We start from the raw sequence: 17,868 nt of genomic DNA, 5'->3' as shown, positions 1-17,868 counted from the left end.
ATAACAGGGAATTTTCTAGAAGCTTTGATTAAAAATATTCTGTATTTTCTAATTATTTTCTTTCTTTTTTTAGCAGATTTAATCGCAAATATTTCAACTTATAAAGAATGGAGTTAACTCGTTTTGCAATGAGTCTCTTCATATATATATCATACGTATATATATGCGCTCAGAATCAAGCAATGTTCAATTGGAAGCACGCATCTAAGTGCAATGTGCGAAGCTTCCCCTACCCTGCCCACTCCTTAAAACTGTGCAAGAAACGAGAGTCGTGCATGTACAGCTGTGCATTAATTGGAGCCTCCACTCCTCCCTGATTGTAAATCACAGACTGGGGGTTGGCAGTCTGAATGCTCTTGTGACAGCTCTGATGTGTCTTAAAGGTCCTGTTTACCTTTGGGAACAGTGATTTCAAAAAATTTCAAGAAATGACATTTAATGCATTTGTGTAGGTCTGTCGTACCACAAAACATCCTTTCATATAACATTTTTGCAATAAAGCCTAAAATATAAGGAGATATCTGCATTTTTCTCAGTAAACCTTAATTGTAGATGGTTCAGTCTTGAAATATTTTTATTATATCTATTGTTCACATTTTGTATATTTAACAACACTTAACATCAATTTGACAAATTCAAATCTTTACAGTGGTTGTTTTTATCCCGAACTCACATTTTAGAACTATTTTAAAGCACTAATGCTAGGTTTTTGTTTCATCTGCAAATGGTAAATTATGCCTTTAAAGGGACTGTTCAGTACTGGTTGAGGTGGGAATTCATGTTTTGAACATTCCTATCAAAGTGAGCTAATGAGAAACCTCTTATAAAATATGAAAGAGCATGTAATTTTGAGAAGGATTCAACATTTATTTGATGAAAATTGGTTTTCAAATGGCTGAGATATCCAAAAAAAAAGTGATAATGATATAAGGCGACAGGCCACGCTTTTTATTAAGATCTCTATGTTTCATCTTGTAAGTTGTTTTTTGATCCATATCATCCATTTCAAAGCCGATTTTCATCAAATAAACTTTTGATACCCCTTAGAATTGCATGCTCTTTGACATCTCATAGAGTGGTTTCTGAATATCTTGCAAAACATTAAATGCTAAATCCTCACCTCGACCAAAACTGGACACACCCCTGTAAGGCTCTCATGCTGAAACATTGTCAAATCATTCACAGAACGTTTTATGAATATGAAAAACAAGAGGCTTAGATTGGTGCACCAACCATGGCGTGACCTTTCTTCTATTGTCAGGCATTAATATATCACATGACACACTATGGTGCACTCAAAGTGAGACAATCACTAGATTTTGAGGGCAGACAATAAGAAAAGACAAAAGTAAATAGTTAATCATTACAGCCACTCCTTTTTCCCTTTATTGTTGCCTTATTTGTTTGATCAAGAAGGTTAAGTCATATTGTGTATGAACTATTAGTTTGCTTTATTCCCCCTTGGATTACAGCTCATCCACCAAAGTCAAATCATAATATTTCAACAACAACAAAAGCAACAACAAAAGGCTCAGGACACTATTCTAAGGCAGAATCATGATCCTAAACATATTGAGGCATTTTCGGGAGATACAGAAAACGCAACCATGTTTTGAAATGCATTTAGGTTAGATAAACGTTGTTTTGAAACATGATTATCTTTCTCGAATTAGATAAATGCAGCCTAAGATGGCACCAGAGAGTATCTGGCATCCTTGAGCAGTTTAGACCTTCCCAAGCCTTCCAAGTAGGCAATGGACCCCAAAGACACATTCTTCATACATGTACACTCAGCAACAAATACTAGTACATTTACACGTAATTTCAAGATATTTGTCCTTCCTTAATACAGCATGTAAAATTATCCAGTTGTGGACCACTCTGGTCTGCAGCCGTTATGAGTTGCCTGTATCACTTAATTTCATGCATTCTCCCAATGGCAGCTGTCTTACATGTGTTTATGAGGTGTATTAGTGCATTTAAGCAGGTTTATTTTTATCCTGGAAGAATGTGGCCCGTGATTCTGCCGAGACAGTGCTGACATTAAGCATGAACATTAGAAGTGATGTAACTAGTGTATATGAGGCTCATAATAGGAAGGAAGGCACATCAGCCAAATAAGTTAGTTGTTATGGGAAGTTATTTTGACGTCACGCGTTGGTGTTGGCTTGTACAACTGCCTGCTTCTTGTTCAGCAGCATTCATGTTAATGTTAATTTCTTCCTTCTGCAATGTGGATTACGTCTCACGCTTCCCTTGAAACTGAGAGTAGTTTTCTTGGTTGTGTTTATGTTTACCATAGCAATCCTCTCCAAGCATTTCCTGTGAGTAGCAATAGGCGACATCATCACAGGAGGCGAACCAGGGACACGATACACACCACATGCCATTCCTTTTTGGCATGCCCGATGGTTGCGCCAAGGTTGAGAGCGCTTTCAGCGGAACCAAAGGCGTCTCCACACTCATTTTGCCTGGTTTGTGATGGTGTTTGATTGTGTTTTTCGGCCATGTTGTGTTTATGTAGCAAAACAGGCATGTGCAATTATATGCAAAGTAACAGTAGGTAGAATGTCTCCGTGGAAGACTTCAGAAATACACACAGAACAGTGTTCTGTTAAAAGCAGTATAATCACATTTCCACTTATTGTTCCAGGATGCCAGACTGAATGGTTTATGCCTTTTTTTTCTTTTGTTGTTGTTGTTGTTGTTGTTGTTGTTGTTGTCGTCGTCGTTGTTTTTGTTGTTGTCCCGAACTGTTGGATAGTGTGAATTTCTTGTGAATATGATAACCAGAAATGATGTCAAATTCACCCGAGTTTAATTCTACCAGCAGATGTCATTTTGTCTGGCACACAATTTAATCCCATGGCAACCATGGAATGTAGATGGGTTGATTCCAGGGAATTATCTGGCACAAAAGTACCAAATCAATATTCTTCATATTCAGATATCGGTGCTTGGTAACGATGTCATCAGATAGCATTTCTCAATGACATTTAAAGAGATAGTATAATTTAGGTAGAGATGGGGATTCAGATCTTATTTTATCTTCTTCTTTTTTTCAAAATAATTAAAAAGCAATTATGGAATGTCTAAGAGCTTACAATTCTAACGGGAACTCTAAGTTTGTTAAAATGAAAATCAGTTTTGAAATGGCTGAGATATCAAAAAACAAAGTAAAACAAAGTTTTCCTAATAAAATGTGGGTCCCAGCTTTTATTACAACATCTTTGTTTTTGGATATCTTAGCCATTTTCAAACCAATTTTCATGGAATAAACTTTGAATTCCTCTTAGCATTGTATGCTCTTTCATATTTCATGGGAGGTTTTAGAAGGTGTTTCTCAGTATCTCCAAAAACAAACAAACAAACAAACAATCAAACAAACAATCATCAAACCCCATGTTATCCAATATTACACTATCTTTTTTTTTTTTACTTTCTAATCCCAAGCTATTATTTACAGAAATTATCAGCTTGTCCCCTTGAAATTAGCAACTATTGGTTTTACTACTTCACCTGCATTGCAGATAATATTTAGATGGAACTGGTAGAATTTGTAAAGTCAACATAAAATCAGAAAAAAAAATGTTTAAAAATACTCCTTTTGAGACAAACCTTTTTTTATTTATATCTTCAAAAATGTTTTCCATTTAAAATCTGGAATACTCAACTACTTTATTAGTTTGGTGGCTTTTCATGATTCTGCAACAAGACTAAAATAATGATGATATTGACATATGACCAAACTGTGGCTCAAATGAAAGAAAAGTTCTTATTTTTCCCTCATCAAATACTAGCAATGAATAGTGAAACTGTTTAGAGAGAAAAGCATGTATAGCTTTTAGGGATGGTACAGTATTGGTGGAGATGAGAACTGGGCTTTTAACTTTTTTGGGAAATACCAAGAAAACACGATGAATGAAATAGTGCAGAGCATACCATTTTAAGAGGAATTCAAAGTTTATTTGATGAAAACCGGATTTGGAATGACTGAAACATCCAAAAACAAAGTAAAACAAAGCGATCGTAATAAAATGTGGGTCCCACACTTTATTTGAATCGCTCTGTTTTGGATATCTCAGTCATTTCAAAACCAATTTTCATCAAATAATCATTGAATTCCTCATGGAATTACATGCTCTTTCATATTTCATAAGAGGTTTCTCATTATCTCACCAAAACTGTTAGAAACCTGAAATTAGGTCTCAACCAAAACTATCTGATCCCTTTAAAACCATAGAAATATGGTTTAAAATCCAAAATTTGGCAGCAAATGAATGCCTCCGTGGTCATCATGTGATGATAGTTTTCTCAGTTGGGTAGTGCAGAGTTGTACCTCTGATCTCACACTTCCATTACTTTGTGTTGAGTATCCTGCCCTTCTTCCACTGTAACTTCTTGTAACCTACTTGGAGTTTTCCTAATGAATTGCTGGCTGGTGTGTACATATTAGAAGCACTGACTCAAGTGTTTTGAGACAAATAGCACTCTGTATTGATAGTTGGTAGATCATTTCAACTTGTGGTAGTTATTGCAGTTATAGTGCAATGTAAACTTACAGTTGGAATTCAGTTGATGGGTCATGTCAAAATACCCCTGTACTGGCATATTCATAGTAGCTGTTGTGTTACATCACATGGCAGATTTTATTACATTATGCTGTCATACAAGAATAAGACGACGACAACAACAAAGCCATCATGAGGAATGTCCCTACACATATGTATGTCCTTCCAGCTTTACATTTAAAATATGACCTGGCATGTACTGTGTGGACTGATACTTGGACCCAGTTCCACATCCAAGTTACAACCAATCCATCAAGTTGCACTAGTGACAACTATCATTACCAAAGTGATGTATTACACCACAAGAGATGGACACTTGGTTTTTTTGGTGGTAATTACAAACTTTGTATGTCTTTTTTTTTCTTTCTTTCTTTTTTGCGCGCATGTGAAGTGACCCTAGCATTATCTAGATAGGGTAACCGAATGGGATCTACTGAAGGATTACACATGATTTTAAGGATGACAAAATCTCAATCATACAGGGCATGTAACATTTTAAAGGTGTATAGATAGTTGAGCCAGTGATTGTGGAGTCTTCAGTTGGTATTTCAAATGCACTCAGAATATTCATGAAATGCCATCCTAGTTTAAAGTAATAGTTCTTCAGGTGAACCTTGATGAACTTTTGTGCTGAATGTGGCTAAATTTGTCTTAAATGCCATTCAGAATTGACCATATAACAGATGATGTTTTGATGCAAATATAGTGGAAAATTGAAGTTTTACTGTATCCATAACCAAGTGATTTCACAAACATCTCCTTTATTTTCCAGAGTTGTTTTATGAGAAATGCAGAAGTAAAGTAAACACTGAGGTGGAAACATGCAGAGTTAAAGGAAAACCAAAATCCAAAGAGAAATGTGGATTGAGTGAAAGCAGCAACATTAGTCGAGCACAAAGAAAATATAAAGAAAGTTCAACAGGATTTCACTTTTGGATAAATGGATAAATGAAGGTTCTAGAGCACAGATGAAATTTAGCCTGAAGAATATTACTGGTATTTTTGGTTTTAAAGAAAAGAGAAGTGATGCTCTAAATTGTGTTGTGATTTTGATCAAGCAACAATTGTTTGTACAAAAGTTAAAAAACAAAGTCCCTAGGTTTAACTCTATGAAGAAAAGAATTACTGACTATCATGCAGACGAGTGATATATTCTGTATCGGGTACTCTCAACAAGTTCAGTTTAAAGTGGCAGTCACTTTAACATTTGTTTGTGTAAATGTTTATGAGAGAAATGTTAAGAAAAAAAAGGAGATGAATGCTTTGAGTTTTGTATTATGTTGATATGGAGAAAATAAAAAGTTTGGAAAAAAAAACATGCTTTCACTTTTCTAGCGTATAATGATAGAGCACTTGGTTAACCGATTTTAGAAAGCAGGGGGAATAATTGCTGCCCGTAACATATGTCAGCATCAAGTTGATGGAATGTGTAATTTTCATGAAAAATTATTTTTGTGGAATTCCCTTTATATTTTCTTTATATCGTTGTCCACACGGCGTCAAGAACTCTAGTAGTCTCCTTATCCAGTCATTGCAATGCCAAAACTTAAAGAATTAATAACTTTTGCATCGATTGTCCGATTTTCCTCAAACTTTCACTGATGTGTGTTCTACTAATGTTGCTGTTTTCACTCAATCTGCATTGGTCTTTGGGTTTTAGTTTCCATGTATATTGATATGACTTTTAAAAGGGAAGATGTGTTAAATGGTTTTTCCTTTTGAATAGTGTTCACCATTGTACTATCATATACATGTAGTTGAGAATCAAACATTCTATCAAAAATGAGACGGGCATTACCACCATGCATTCAAGCACTGTTTCATTTACCAGTGCTGAAAACTGCACTTCTTGCACACCTACTGGCACTTCTTGCACACCTACTGCAGAATGGGAATAGCCCATACCACATTTAGCCAATAGGATTCCATGGGGGTGTGGCCTACGTTCCTTCTAATGGGTAGCTTCATGGAGAAGCCTGTGATTGACATGTCAACGTGAATGTTGGCTCGTGATAACGTGTATGCATGGCTCCATGGTGTATGCCATCCTGTGCGCTCACCTCTATGCACTAGATCAGGGGGGTGTCTCACCTCCCTGACTAGATGCAGCAGCTAGCAGATGGCAGTGTTGATATGTCTGGTCCCCCCCCCCCCCCCCCAATTTCTCTCTCTGTATCTCTCCCTGTCTCTCCCTCTCTCTCTCTCCACTCACTAACTGCTGCTTTCTGAGAAGTTGGACTGCACAGGAATAATCCGTCAGGTTGATCTATAGAGAGAATAAATGATAGCAGCTAGCGGTGAATGAAGACATAAGCACGATTGGCCCGCTAGTGGAATGAGGGATTGGCGCAGAGCCCCTGACAAGTGTTTCATGTGATACTGTATCATTACCACTGGCTGTGTGCGCATATATTTGTAGATGAGTGCCACAAGGAATGACTTACCTGTGAGGAAAATCTTGGGAAACTTACCCTTGAGCCTGAGAATACATAATACTGGATTTTTACCACTCTCAACTGTACGATTGCATTCTGCCGAAGCAGTTACATCCATGATGGCTCCCCTTTACTTTTATCCCGAGGTATGTTGTGCTTTGCCTTTCATCCTGTAACCACTTTTTTTTTCTTCTCTTTTCTGCTTGTTTTTTTACTCACTCTTGTGAAGGTAGAGTTGATATTTTAATAGAGAAAATGCTTTATCTACACAGAGGATGATCCTCCCATTCGTTGTGATTTCACAGATTTGTGTCGTATATGTTTTGTTGTTTTATCTTAAATTGTGAGCTGCTCTCATCATTTATTACTTCAAATACATATCTGCAATTGAATATATTTACCTTTTATAATCTACCGTCAAGCCCAGTCGGATTTTGGAGTACACTTGCACCTGATAGTTGAAGGACCTGGATGATGTCCTAAAGTAACTTTAAGTGTCCTCAACATTTACTGCTTGCTGCATTGGTGTATATGGGGCATTCTTTGAGTGAATATTGCACAGACTTATATACATTATGTTTTATACACATGCAAGCATACTTACTCCCACCGAGTACTGGAGTGTTTGAATGCAAACTTTTCATTTCTAAGACAACATGAGTAGGTTAATGATTGCTTGTTAATTGTTGATGTACTGCTCTCACATTGTTCTTTTGTTCATAAGGACCTGAAAGTGTTTACCAGCACAATTTACTCAGCAGTAGTTCACTCTTCTTTGATGTGTTAATTGTTTGAAAGCAGCGACATGCTGTTGTCGCACATTGTTGATGTATGGGTAAATGGTGTTTGAACAAGGTGAAAGCAGATTATTCCTCTTTTGTGATTAGAGCACACTTACACAGCTGCATTCCAGGGAAAAGTCTTGCTCTACAGCACTGTCTGACTGTGGATGAATAGGACTGTTGACATCTTAGCGTTTGATCGCTGACGTAATGGGATACAAGTGCTCTTCTCTTTGTTTTCCATGCTCAAATATTTATGAGGGGGAAAAGTAGGGAAACATGGGAAGACCAAGTCCCTTTGTCAGTATCTGTTGGTGCAACGAAAAGGCCAGATTTGTTGGCTCGCAGTTTTGAGGAAGCATAAACAGTGGATGCATGGGGGGGGGGGGGGGGGGGGTTGCTGATTGAGGAAAGCAGAAATCAGGGAAAGCAGGAAAGACATTGTTCGGTCTGGGGTCACTGACACTCCGTTTTCAGACTTTGCTTCTGTTCTTTTATTCTCTCTTAATTTTTTTTTAATGTCTGTATTGTGCATGACAGCCACAAGAAAAGATTTTCTTTGTGTCAATTTAACACTCCCTTGCATACCTAATGCTCCGTCATACTGGACAATTGGGGGAAATAGTTACGGAAATTCATGTACACTGAACTCTTCATGATGTCTTTCTTTCTTTCTTTCTTTCTTTTTTTTTTTGATGTACAGCACTTTGTAAAACTGTGTATTAACTGTTCAAAAATTTGATTGATTTTGTTTCTTTGTTTATGTGTTGTCTCCTATTTTTATATATTTTTTGTTTTGTTTTTTGGTCTGGAATGGGACAAAGTTAGAATGTGTAATTAAGGAGTGGCTTGATTACATTGTGACATGTATTTGTATTTGGATGTGTGTCTTGCAGCGTTCTATGAGCATCAAGAGTGGCCAGGCTGGCTGTATGACAATCAAGCCTTACTGCAAGCCCCAGGCCACCCCGACCAAGCGAAGAGACAGCAAGCTTTGGTCCGAGACAGTCCAAGGCAGCATCAACGGAGCTCTTACCAAGATTGAAATCAAACGGCAAGAGGTACACAGATTGTCTTCAGCCATATCAACAATTTGCCCTTCTGTCCTATACAATCCACAAAGAGTAAATTCCCCTTTAAGCAGACAGTGGGGTTAAGAAGCCACAGTACTGCGTTAAAAAATTGGATTGTTCAGCAACAAAGTTTACTTTGATTTTGGATCATGCTATTTACAGGTTAGTGGCATAAGTTCTTCTGAAATGTAGCAGGGAATGACAAAATTTAGGAACAAAAGCAAAAACAACAAGTTTGTCATTCATGTACCAGCAATAACAGCAATTCTTGTGTGCAATTAGCTCTTACCTATGATCATTGTTGAGTTTTTCTGAAATGTCGGAGTTGTGTTAATGCAACATTTTGTGCTATTTGCCCGATTATAGGCCATATATGAGCTGTACCAAGGTGAGGTGGATCTCGTAGAGGATCTGAAGCTGGTGATGAAAGCGTACCGCGACTCGATGCGCTCCCTTCAGATGCTGACCGAGGAAGAGCTCAACATCATCTTTGGTTCCCTTGACGATCTGAGACCACTTCACGAAGGTAAGCTTTATTTACTTCAGACATATTTTATTGCTGCCTCTTCCATCTACCTCTCCCCTAATTACAATGCCATTTGACCTATATTTGCCAGGGGATTTTTTTTTTCTTCTTTTGTTTTGTTTTTGATGGAGTGTGTGCTTGGAATGTTCATAAATCAAAGGTGTTAATTGCTGTGTTTACGGAAGGTGTGATGAGACTGTCTGAAAAGAAGAGTGCTGAGATTCCTGTGGTGGATATTCTCACCAGGACTTGACAATGACACAGTATTTAGATATGCCTCTGCATGTTTGTTTGTTTGTTTGTTTATATGTGTAGTCTCGGAGACAATGTAAACAATGCGTGAAATGTTTACGTGGGCACATCCACATGGTTGTAGGTCAGTGTCAAAGTCAGCCATTGCTCATAGGGATAAGGTGTTGTCGTTAGGCGTTGCAACTGGTGTGCGGTGTAGCAGAGAACCTCAAGTGCATACCGAAATATCTCTCAGCCTACGAGTGGGGAAAACAAATAGGTATGGTAATGTTGTTTGTGTGATAAAAGTAACCGCCTAATGAGTACACAATGGGCATTTACGTCAATCCGCAGAGCAGCCTTGTCACGCACAAGCGCACCTCTCGCTTCCTTCTCTATCACTGGATCTCGATAGGAAGGAAGTCCGGTCGGTTTTTTTTTTGCGGTGAGCCATAATTTCAGAATAGCTGACAGTCAAAATCGGAAATGTTTTCGTGTGAGACCAGACGGGAGCGGGGATTGACATTGACGGCGATGATTTTCCGAGGCGGTTTCCAGCTCAGATTTAGCACCTGGCAGACTTAGAGCCTGGGAGGAAGTGATTGTCATCAGTGTGAACACACAGTGGCAGCTCTCTTTCACCAACGTGGGAAATCTTCTCGACACTCAAGAGGCACTCGTGCATTCCTCTATACAAGATGTTTGTTTGTTGTGCGTGGTGTGATTGATTTTGAGCTGAAACTTCATGCCCGGGTGGATACCCTTTTATTTTGTGAGGACATCTGGGCCTCGTATCTTGCTCGTAAATCCTCACCTACACTTTATATGACAGGTAACTGCCTGTGGGACTTTTCTGTCATGCATGTTCTACTGTGTCAATCATTGCCACCTCCACTTTATGAGCAATGATAATAGACTGTCATTGTTGAGCAATAATAATACACTTTCTTTGTTGTGTCCTGTCTTTCTTTTTTTAGACAAGGAGTTAACTTGTTTAATCTTTTTTTTTCCTGTGACAGAATAAATAAATTTTGTTTTGATTTTAATACTTCAGATTTTAATACTTCAGATACTTCAGATTATGCATTATATGTATTTGAAGCTGGCAGTCTTTAAGATAGTGAGCATCTTGAAACAGTGATTCAGTTTTAATGCCCAATTGGTAAGAAACCCCTCTTCAATGATAGCATTTAAGATTAAGATTTTCTCGCTCTACCATTAGGTTTCATGTCAAGGTTGATGGCATGAAATTATAGATTTTCCTGTATTTCCCTGTAGCTGTCAAAAATTGTGGGCCTGTCTTGGAAAGGTGTCTCTTCTTTTTTTTGTCCATTCTTGTTGAGTTGTTTGCATTCCCAAAGGGCTTTCAGTGATGATAGCTTTCCCTGCCTACCCATCACCCGCATTATGATTATGGGAGCAGCTCTTAACGACTTTCTAGAACTGGGGAGTGTCGATTTCATGAAGCCGTCCAGAGTGCCTCGTTTTTGCCTGGCAGTTCTGCCTTGTGTGGGTGATTGGTTTACACGGGCTGATATTCTGAGGGTAGAATTCGCCGAAACACGCTCCCGTTTCATGTTTGGTTGTTTAGACTAACAGTTAATCTCTGCGTGCTTTTGGGAAGTGTATGATATGCCAGCATGAAAGGGGAAAACGAAATGTATGTAAACAGTGTGTTATCTTTGCACCCCCACCAAGCAGCTGTTACTGTTGTGTATTTCATGTATTTTTTTTTTTCATTTCTTTTCTACTATTGCTTGTGTCTCCAATGTAGAACTCATAATTCAACTGGGCAAACAAAGAGGAAAGAATGGAATGACAGAAGAAGTTGGCAAGGTGCTGTTGAAATGGGTAAGTTTCCTTTTCTATCTATCCTGTGGTCTCTAAACGAGCATGGTTGTTTAGCACTTTGCATCCATCCCCACCCCCCCCCCCAACTGGAAAGTTCAGCATTATTTATCTTAATGACCCATAAGCAAAACTAATTGGCCGTGTTAAGTGCAACCTTCACCCTGAATTTGACGGCACCACACAGCATTGTAAGCAGCGTATCTGATATCTACCCCCATGGTCATGCGCTTGACAGTCTGAAAAATAACAATGCCATTGCCCTGTTGGTGCCCTCTTATCCACGGAAAGAAACCTGCCCTATCTGTAGTTTGCCTTCACGTACACACAGAGCAGTCAATGCCCTCAAAATGTGTCTGGTCCGAGGTACAACTAATTGGCACGAACATGCGACAGTTGTGTACAGTTGCAAATTGTCTGCAGTCTTCAGTGAGCTTGTAACGTAACATGGAAGCCACTGATGTTACACTCTTTATTTCTCCTTCGTGTACAGCTTCCAACATTGACTGATGTGTACGTCAACTACTGCACAAACCAGCTGGCAGCCAAACCCTTGTTGGATGAGAAGAAGCAAGACTCAAAGGTAAGATTTCTCCTCTAGTTCCCCTCCCCTCCCCCTCCCCCATGTATGCTCACCATTAAAAAAAGAAAGATAAGAGCAAAGACGACGTATTAAATATCGTGACAGATCAGTACTGTCATCTGCCTCAGAAGACTCGTGAAGATCAAACAAAGTCTCATTGCAAATCATAAGTGACAGCATGTGATATGCCCTCTCTAGGGCAGACCCGCTGATATGCGTTATTAATAACTCATCTATAATTTGCTTAGTCTGCTCAGGAAATGCTAATCCCCTATTGCCCTATTCAGTATTTAGTAGAGAGATGCTGTGTGATTTCTCACTCTCTCTCTCTCTCTCTGCCTTATTTTATCATGTACGTATAGCCTGTACACATGTGATAAGTTCTTCCTGTCTATGTCTCTTCTCTAATCCTCCATTCTCGGTCCATCCCAGGTGAACGACTTTCTCGAAAGATGCATCGAGTCGCCGTTCAGCCGAAAGCTTGACCTCTGGAACTTCCTGGACGTTCCCCGCAGCCGCCTGGTCAAGTACCCCCTCCTCCTCAAGAACATTCTCCGACTGACCCCATCCGATCACGTGGACAAGATCCTGATTGCTGATGCGGTAAGCTCAAACCACCTTTTTCATGGAGAATCAAGGTTCTATGAGATAGTTTTAAAAAAAATTAAACCCAACAAACCACCCAAAGTTTTTAAAACTAGACGCCCTTCTATGTAGCTTGCCATTGTGAAAATTGTTCCAGACTACAATTATCTTGTTTAATTGTCGAACAGTGTTAAATCTTTTGCAGAGACACCATCTACTTCTGTCGCTAATGATTATTATTCTGTCTTTGTCTTTGTGTGTGTGGCGATTCGTTGAAACAGATCAAGGCTTGCGAAGACATCCTCAGCGAGGTCGACAGGAGGACGGGAGAGACGAAATGCAAACACTACATCAACCTGTTTGAGTACCTTGATGACAGGCAACGGAACCCCCTCATTGCCTTCCAGAAGGTCCTTCTCTGTGGTGGCGTGTTGAAGAACAGCAAAGGAACGGTAAGTCAAGTTGTTGTGTAGACAGCAATGGCCTCTTTATCTCAGCTATCTGCATGTTTTTCATTTGCAGTGGATGTCACGTGATAAACCAGACTTCTCAAATACATCATAGGAACAGTTTCAATGAACAAAACTCTTCAAATACATTGTAGGAGCTGTCTTTCAGTAGTGCACTCAAAAGTTTGTAAGTTCAGTAATCCGCAGTCATGTACCTGAATACATGCCCTCAAGTGTTTTCTGCTCTCTTGTACGGTTTCGCTACAGAAATACCATGTCTTCCTCTTCGAGGACATCCTCGTGGTCACGCGGCTGACGACGAGAAACAACCGAGAGTGCTACCAGGTGTACCGGCAGCCGATTCCCGTCAGGACGATGGCACTCGACGACATTCCAGACGGAGAGATCAAGAGGTCGGGGTCCTTCAGGGGGGCGCTCTCGCACGGGCCATCAGGTGAGCAGGCTTTCCATTGCTCCCATTTTTTGGCAAGATTTGTGGATTACATGGATCTGTTTTAAAGGTGCAGCACAGTTTGGGCTTTTAACAATTGTAATGTGCCTGCCTCGATGTTACAGTAAAGAGATACCTGAGCAAAAATATGATTGTAAAAACAAAACATACAATGTTTTAAAAAATTTGAAAAATCAAAGTGTTTTGATGTCTGACTGTGTAAGATGTCGGCCAGTGCTTAAATGGCTTGTCTGTTACATATTTATTGTCTATGCATCCTTGAAACACATGCAATGTATTTCTACATTGTATTCTGAGACTTCACGCTTGGGTTAGTTTTTTTTTTTTTTTAAAGGAAAGGTAAATGAAATGAGGTACAGAAGTTTTCTCTGCCCACAAAACTGTGCTGAACCTTACAAATCTCCAGTGACATGGCTTGCTATTTGGGGAATGCACCTTTACTTCAAAACCATTGTCACGGTGGGGTCCAGGGGGGATTCCCCTAGGAGGGGCCAGCCCTAGGAGCGTTTCCTCGACTTTGCTCTGCACTTCCAGAGAGTTTTGTTCATGTGCAATGAATGATTGACAGGAGCATGAATGTGTGGAATGAAGTGTGGGCTGCTGCTACCTAGTAAAAAATAAAAAAAAAATTCCAGTGACTTATGCAGTTGACACCCAAACCCTGGGAAGACCTCTCTTTGTCCTTTCCTTCGTTTCTGCCTCAATTGAGACCATGCCTGCCTCAATCGAGACCATGCCCGCACAGTGTTTAGAGGGAAATAACAACTCACTGGTTCGTTTGGTAGGAATGTGGAGTATGCTGATTTCCTCCTTGTCAGGGGATGTTTGGGGTTTCTGGTCCTTGTTTTTAACTCACGACAAGTGCACCTTGGCAAAACTACAGTAGTGTTTCAGAAAATTCGTTAGGTTTTCGGGGAATCTGAAAAATGTTTTGCCGCATTTCAAAGCTCAGAAAACTTAAAAGTTTAGGCAAATGCGAATATTCTCAGTGAAATATTGTCCCCGAGATAAAAAAATTGGCTGTATTGCATAGTCATTAAACCTCATAAGTCGGATATGAGTGCAGTCAGCCAACTTGTTGCCTCAAGCTATATTTGATTACCACCACACACCCAGTGGATAGATATTGTTGCTGTATCGCGTCATCCCTTACGGATTACGTCAAGGAATCAGATCCAGGGGCCTCACCCACTCTTAAAGGAGGGCTCTTGCTTTACCCCTGCCCTCGGGCCAAGGCGCTGGTTTGGTTTCTCCCAGTTAGGGCTCGAGCTATCACCAACACGCAACTGCTCTACCCTATCCCCACCCCCTACCCCCAGAGAAAAAATAAAGAGGGGGGAAAAAAGAAAAACACTTGAGCTTGTCATCAACGATTTCCTGTTGTGGCATTAAATTGGGCAACTTTTTTCATTCCATTCCATTCCTAGTCGAGAGTCGCGCCGTGCCCGCCAGTTGCACCAGGACTGCTTCCCCCTGTCCCTTATCCCCCCTCCTCACTCCCGCTCTCATGAGCCTCCCAAAACCCAGCCCATCCTAATTAGATTGACCCCAAAAGCCCATGAAGACAGGATTGATTTGGATTTCATGACTCCTTTTTTTTAATTTTCTTTCTTTCTTTCTTTTTTGAAACCACACTCGGGTCCTTGGCTAACTCCCCCTTGAGGTTAATTCTGTTTACTCTTCTCACCCACATAATATTATTGTGGATTCATATTGCAAGGTTGTCAATGCCCAGTCAATGATGAATTTATTTGCAGTGTACCAAAATGAAAATAGATAGGATTCTTTAGGACTCTATAGGTAGGTTAGACATGGTCTGAAAAGCAACTTCTTTATTTAGATAGATAATCTTTGTCATATTTGTGTCACCTCTGAGGACAGTGATGTGTACACATGGGTTTTCAGTGCTTTGATATTATAAAAAACAATAAACAAAAAAAAAATTGAAAGTCAGATCTGCATATTTGGCCTTTGTTTAGACAAGCTCTTGAATTGAGAAAAGTTCAGCAGTCAGATATCAATCAATGTGTTTATCTTCATTGTAGAAAAATAAAATGAAAGCACTTATTCTGGGTGGAAAAAGTGACAAAAAAATAGGCAACGTCTTATGACTCCCTTGTCACAAAGACAATGGGATATTTACTGAAATGAAATGTGCATACACTGATAGTTCGAAGGAATTTTTCCTGTTTCACCATTTGACCTGCTTATACGAACTCCTTCCCACTCCCCTCGGTATAGAGCGTAAAAACGGCCCACCCATTGCCTCTAGCACCTCAGCTGCTTGTCACCCATGCGTTGGTCATCTGTAACCTTAGATGGGGGAATTCTCAAAAGTATTTTGCTGCCAAACCCACGTGGGGGAGACTACCGGGGAGACCAATGTCCTGAGGGTTGAAGAGAGATCTAGAGAGCTAGAGAAACATAAAGAAGATATTTAGAGTTACCAAACTAGCAGGAATGTCTCGTTTGAAGTCTCACCATCTGAATGTCTGACCTCCACTGTGACCTCTTCACTCTGCTCGCTCTTTCACTTCCACCTTCTTGTACCATAAAACTAGTTATCTTTGGCTTGAATCAGCTTGATTCTTTGTTTCATGCTCTCTTGTTCATTGCACTCATTTACACACATATGTATGCATAAGTCTGATACTGTAAGGGCAATATTGTACGTGTAGTAGTGCTGGTAAGACACATTTTGTGTTAAAATTACTGTGTTATTTGCTGAGAAAGGAAAAAAGTTGAAAGAGAGGCGCCATGAACTAAATTTAGTATTTCCTGCTTTTCCGTGTGTTTTATGTTCTGCAGTGAAATATGGCTTCAAGGTGCGGTCAACCAACCCCAGCCTCTCACAGTCCTTCACGCTACACACCACAGACGAACATGACAAGAAGCAGTGGTTGCAGCTCTTCCGCACCGCCATCAGGAGAGCGCGACAGGACGACACTTGCGTCTGAGCACCACTTCTCCCTGGGGGCAAGCGCCGAGAGGTTGCCGTGCATCTCGTCTCTTTTTCCCTCGAAGATTTTCCCCGCTGACCACCACTGGACACAGCCAGAGAAATGCTCACTGATGAAGTGAGGACGAACTCTGATGATTAATGGTGGATATCTGGGGGAAAATGGGGGAAAGAAATGAAAGTGGACAGAAAGAGAGAGAGAGATCCTCTCTGAAGACCTGAACAGAGGACTGTTGTAACCATGGCGCTGCATCCAGTAGGAGACAGGAGATGGAGTTACACTCAGGTGGTGCATTTGAGCTATCTCATACACACTCACACACACACACACACAGATGGACTGGCTCACGCACATCTAGCAGAGACGATGCAGTCTCGCCAGCCAGTGAAGAGGGCCGGAGGTCAGGCAGGAGAGGAGGAAAATCGAAAGCCTGGAAGCAGCGGACCGAATTCTCGTCCGCCACGTCTCCGCCGCGTGATCGTCTCCTCCGGGGCAAGCCATTTTTTTTGTGTGTGGCTCACGCGGGGATACGAAGGTCGCGTTTGACACCGCACGTCCGCACTGGCCCCGCTCGTTGGCCTGTTGTCGAGTTCAATCAACGTCAAATTGTTTGCACCTTCCTCGAGAGTTGGAGATTGAAGAATTTCATATGGAGTCATTGTATATTTATATATATTTTTGTATGTGTATGCTGGTACGACAAACAACTCCCCCAACTTGCCTCAGTTTATATATAATTATTTCATATAGGGGACGTTCTTTGAACTGAATTTTGAATGAACACATGATGGTTTGGCTGGTCTTCTCCATTTTTTTTTTTCATTTCCTTACTTTTTTTCTTTTTCTGAATCACAATTATTTCCTGAAAATCTGTCATTCCAAAGATGTTTTTATCTTTATTGTCTTCATGTTTTAGGGAGGTTTTGAAAAGCTCACACTCGAGATTAAGAATTTGAAGGAAACATCATTAAAGGGGATGAAAGGAGTTCTAATTTGTTCCAATACAATTAGCAGGAAGAGTTTGTGTTTGTTTTCAAGCTCACTGATGAATACCTGATTCTAGTCTGTCTCTCTTTTTTGTTAGGCCTCCTCCTTTTTTTTTCATTTCACTCATCACCTATCCCCTTTCAAACTCTCTCATTTCATTCTTTTGTACATACTGATGTGTGTGTACCTTTAGAGTCATTCGTTGTTTTCTCTGTGTCTTGTATGTGTGTGTGTTGGGTGTGTATGTTGGCTCACAACCTCAATACTCTGACCAAACTGCACAGTTTTCAAAAAATTCTGTCAAATTTTTGTTTATTCCTCTACTCAATCTGGCATCCTGTTACACCAAGTCTGTGTGAACTCTTT

The 17,868-nt window shown here is 40.0% G+C and overlaps 1 protein-coding gene across 1 annotated transcript in view; it reads left to right on the top strand.

Moving 5' to 3' along the window:
* LOC139730443 (rho guanine nucleotide exchange factor 3-like) overlaps positions 1-16,512 on the top strand; it is a 66,133-nt gene extending 49,621 nt beyond the window's left edge. The window contains exons 3-10 of the mRNA XM_071641282.1: positions 8,685-8,849; positions 9,228-9,387; positions 11,393-11,469; positions 11,960-12,049; positions 12,482-12,652; positions 12,916-13,086; positions 13,351-13,537; positions 16,364-16,512. Coding sequence (XP_071497383.1) covers positions 8,685-8,849; positions 9,228-9,387; positions 11,393-11,469; positions 11,960-12,049; positions 12,482-12,652; positions 12,916-13,086; positions 13,351-13,537; positions 16,364-16,512 — 1,170 coding nt within the window. The remainder of the gene's footprint in view (positions 1-8,684; positions 8,850-9,227; positions 9,388-11,392; positions 11,470-11,959; positions 12,050-12,481; positions 12,653-12,915; positions 13,087-13,350; positions 13,538-16,363) is intronic.
* The last annotated feature ends 1,356 nt before the right edge of the window (positions 16,513-17,868 follow it).

This window comes from Diadema antillarum, unplaced genomic scaffold (genome assembly GCF_040938485.1).
Source record: "Diadema antillarum isolate AM-2024a unplaced genomic scaffold, OU_Dant_1.0 seq00000312_RagTag, whole genome shotgun sequence".
Taxonomy (NCBI): domain Eukaryota; kingdom Metazoa; phylum Echinodermata; class Echinoidea; order Diadematoida; family Diadematidae; genus Diadema; species Diadema antillarum.
The sequence above is the reverse complement of the archived record's forward strand: the minus strand, read 5'-3'. Positions and strand labels throughout refer to the sequence as shown.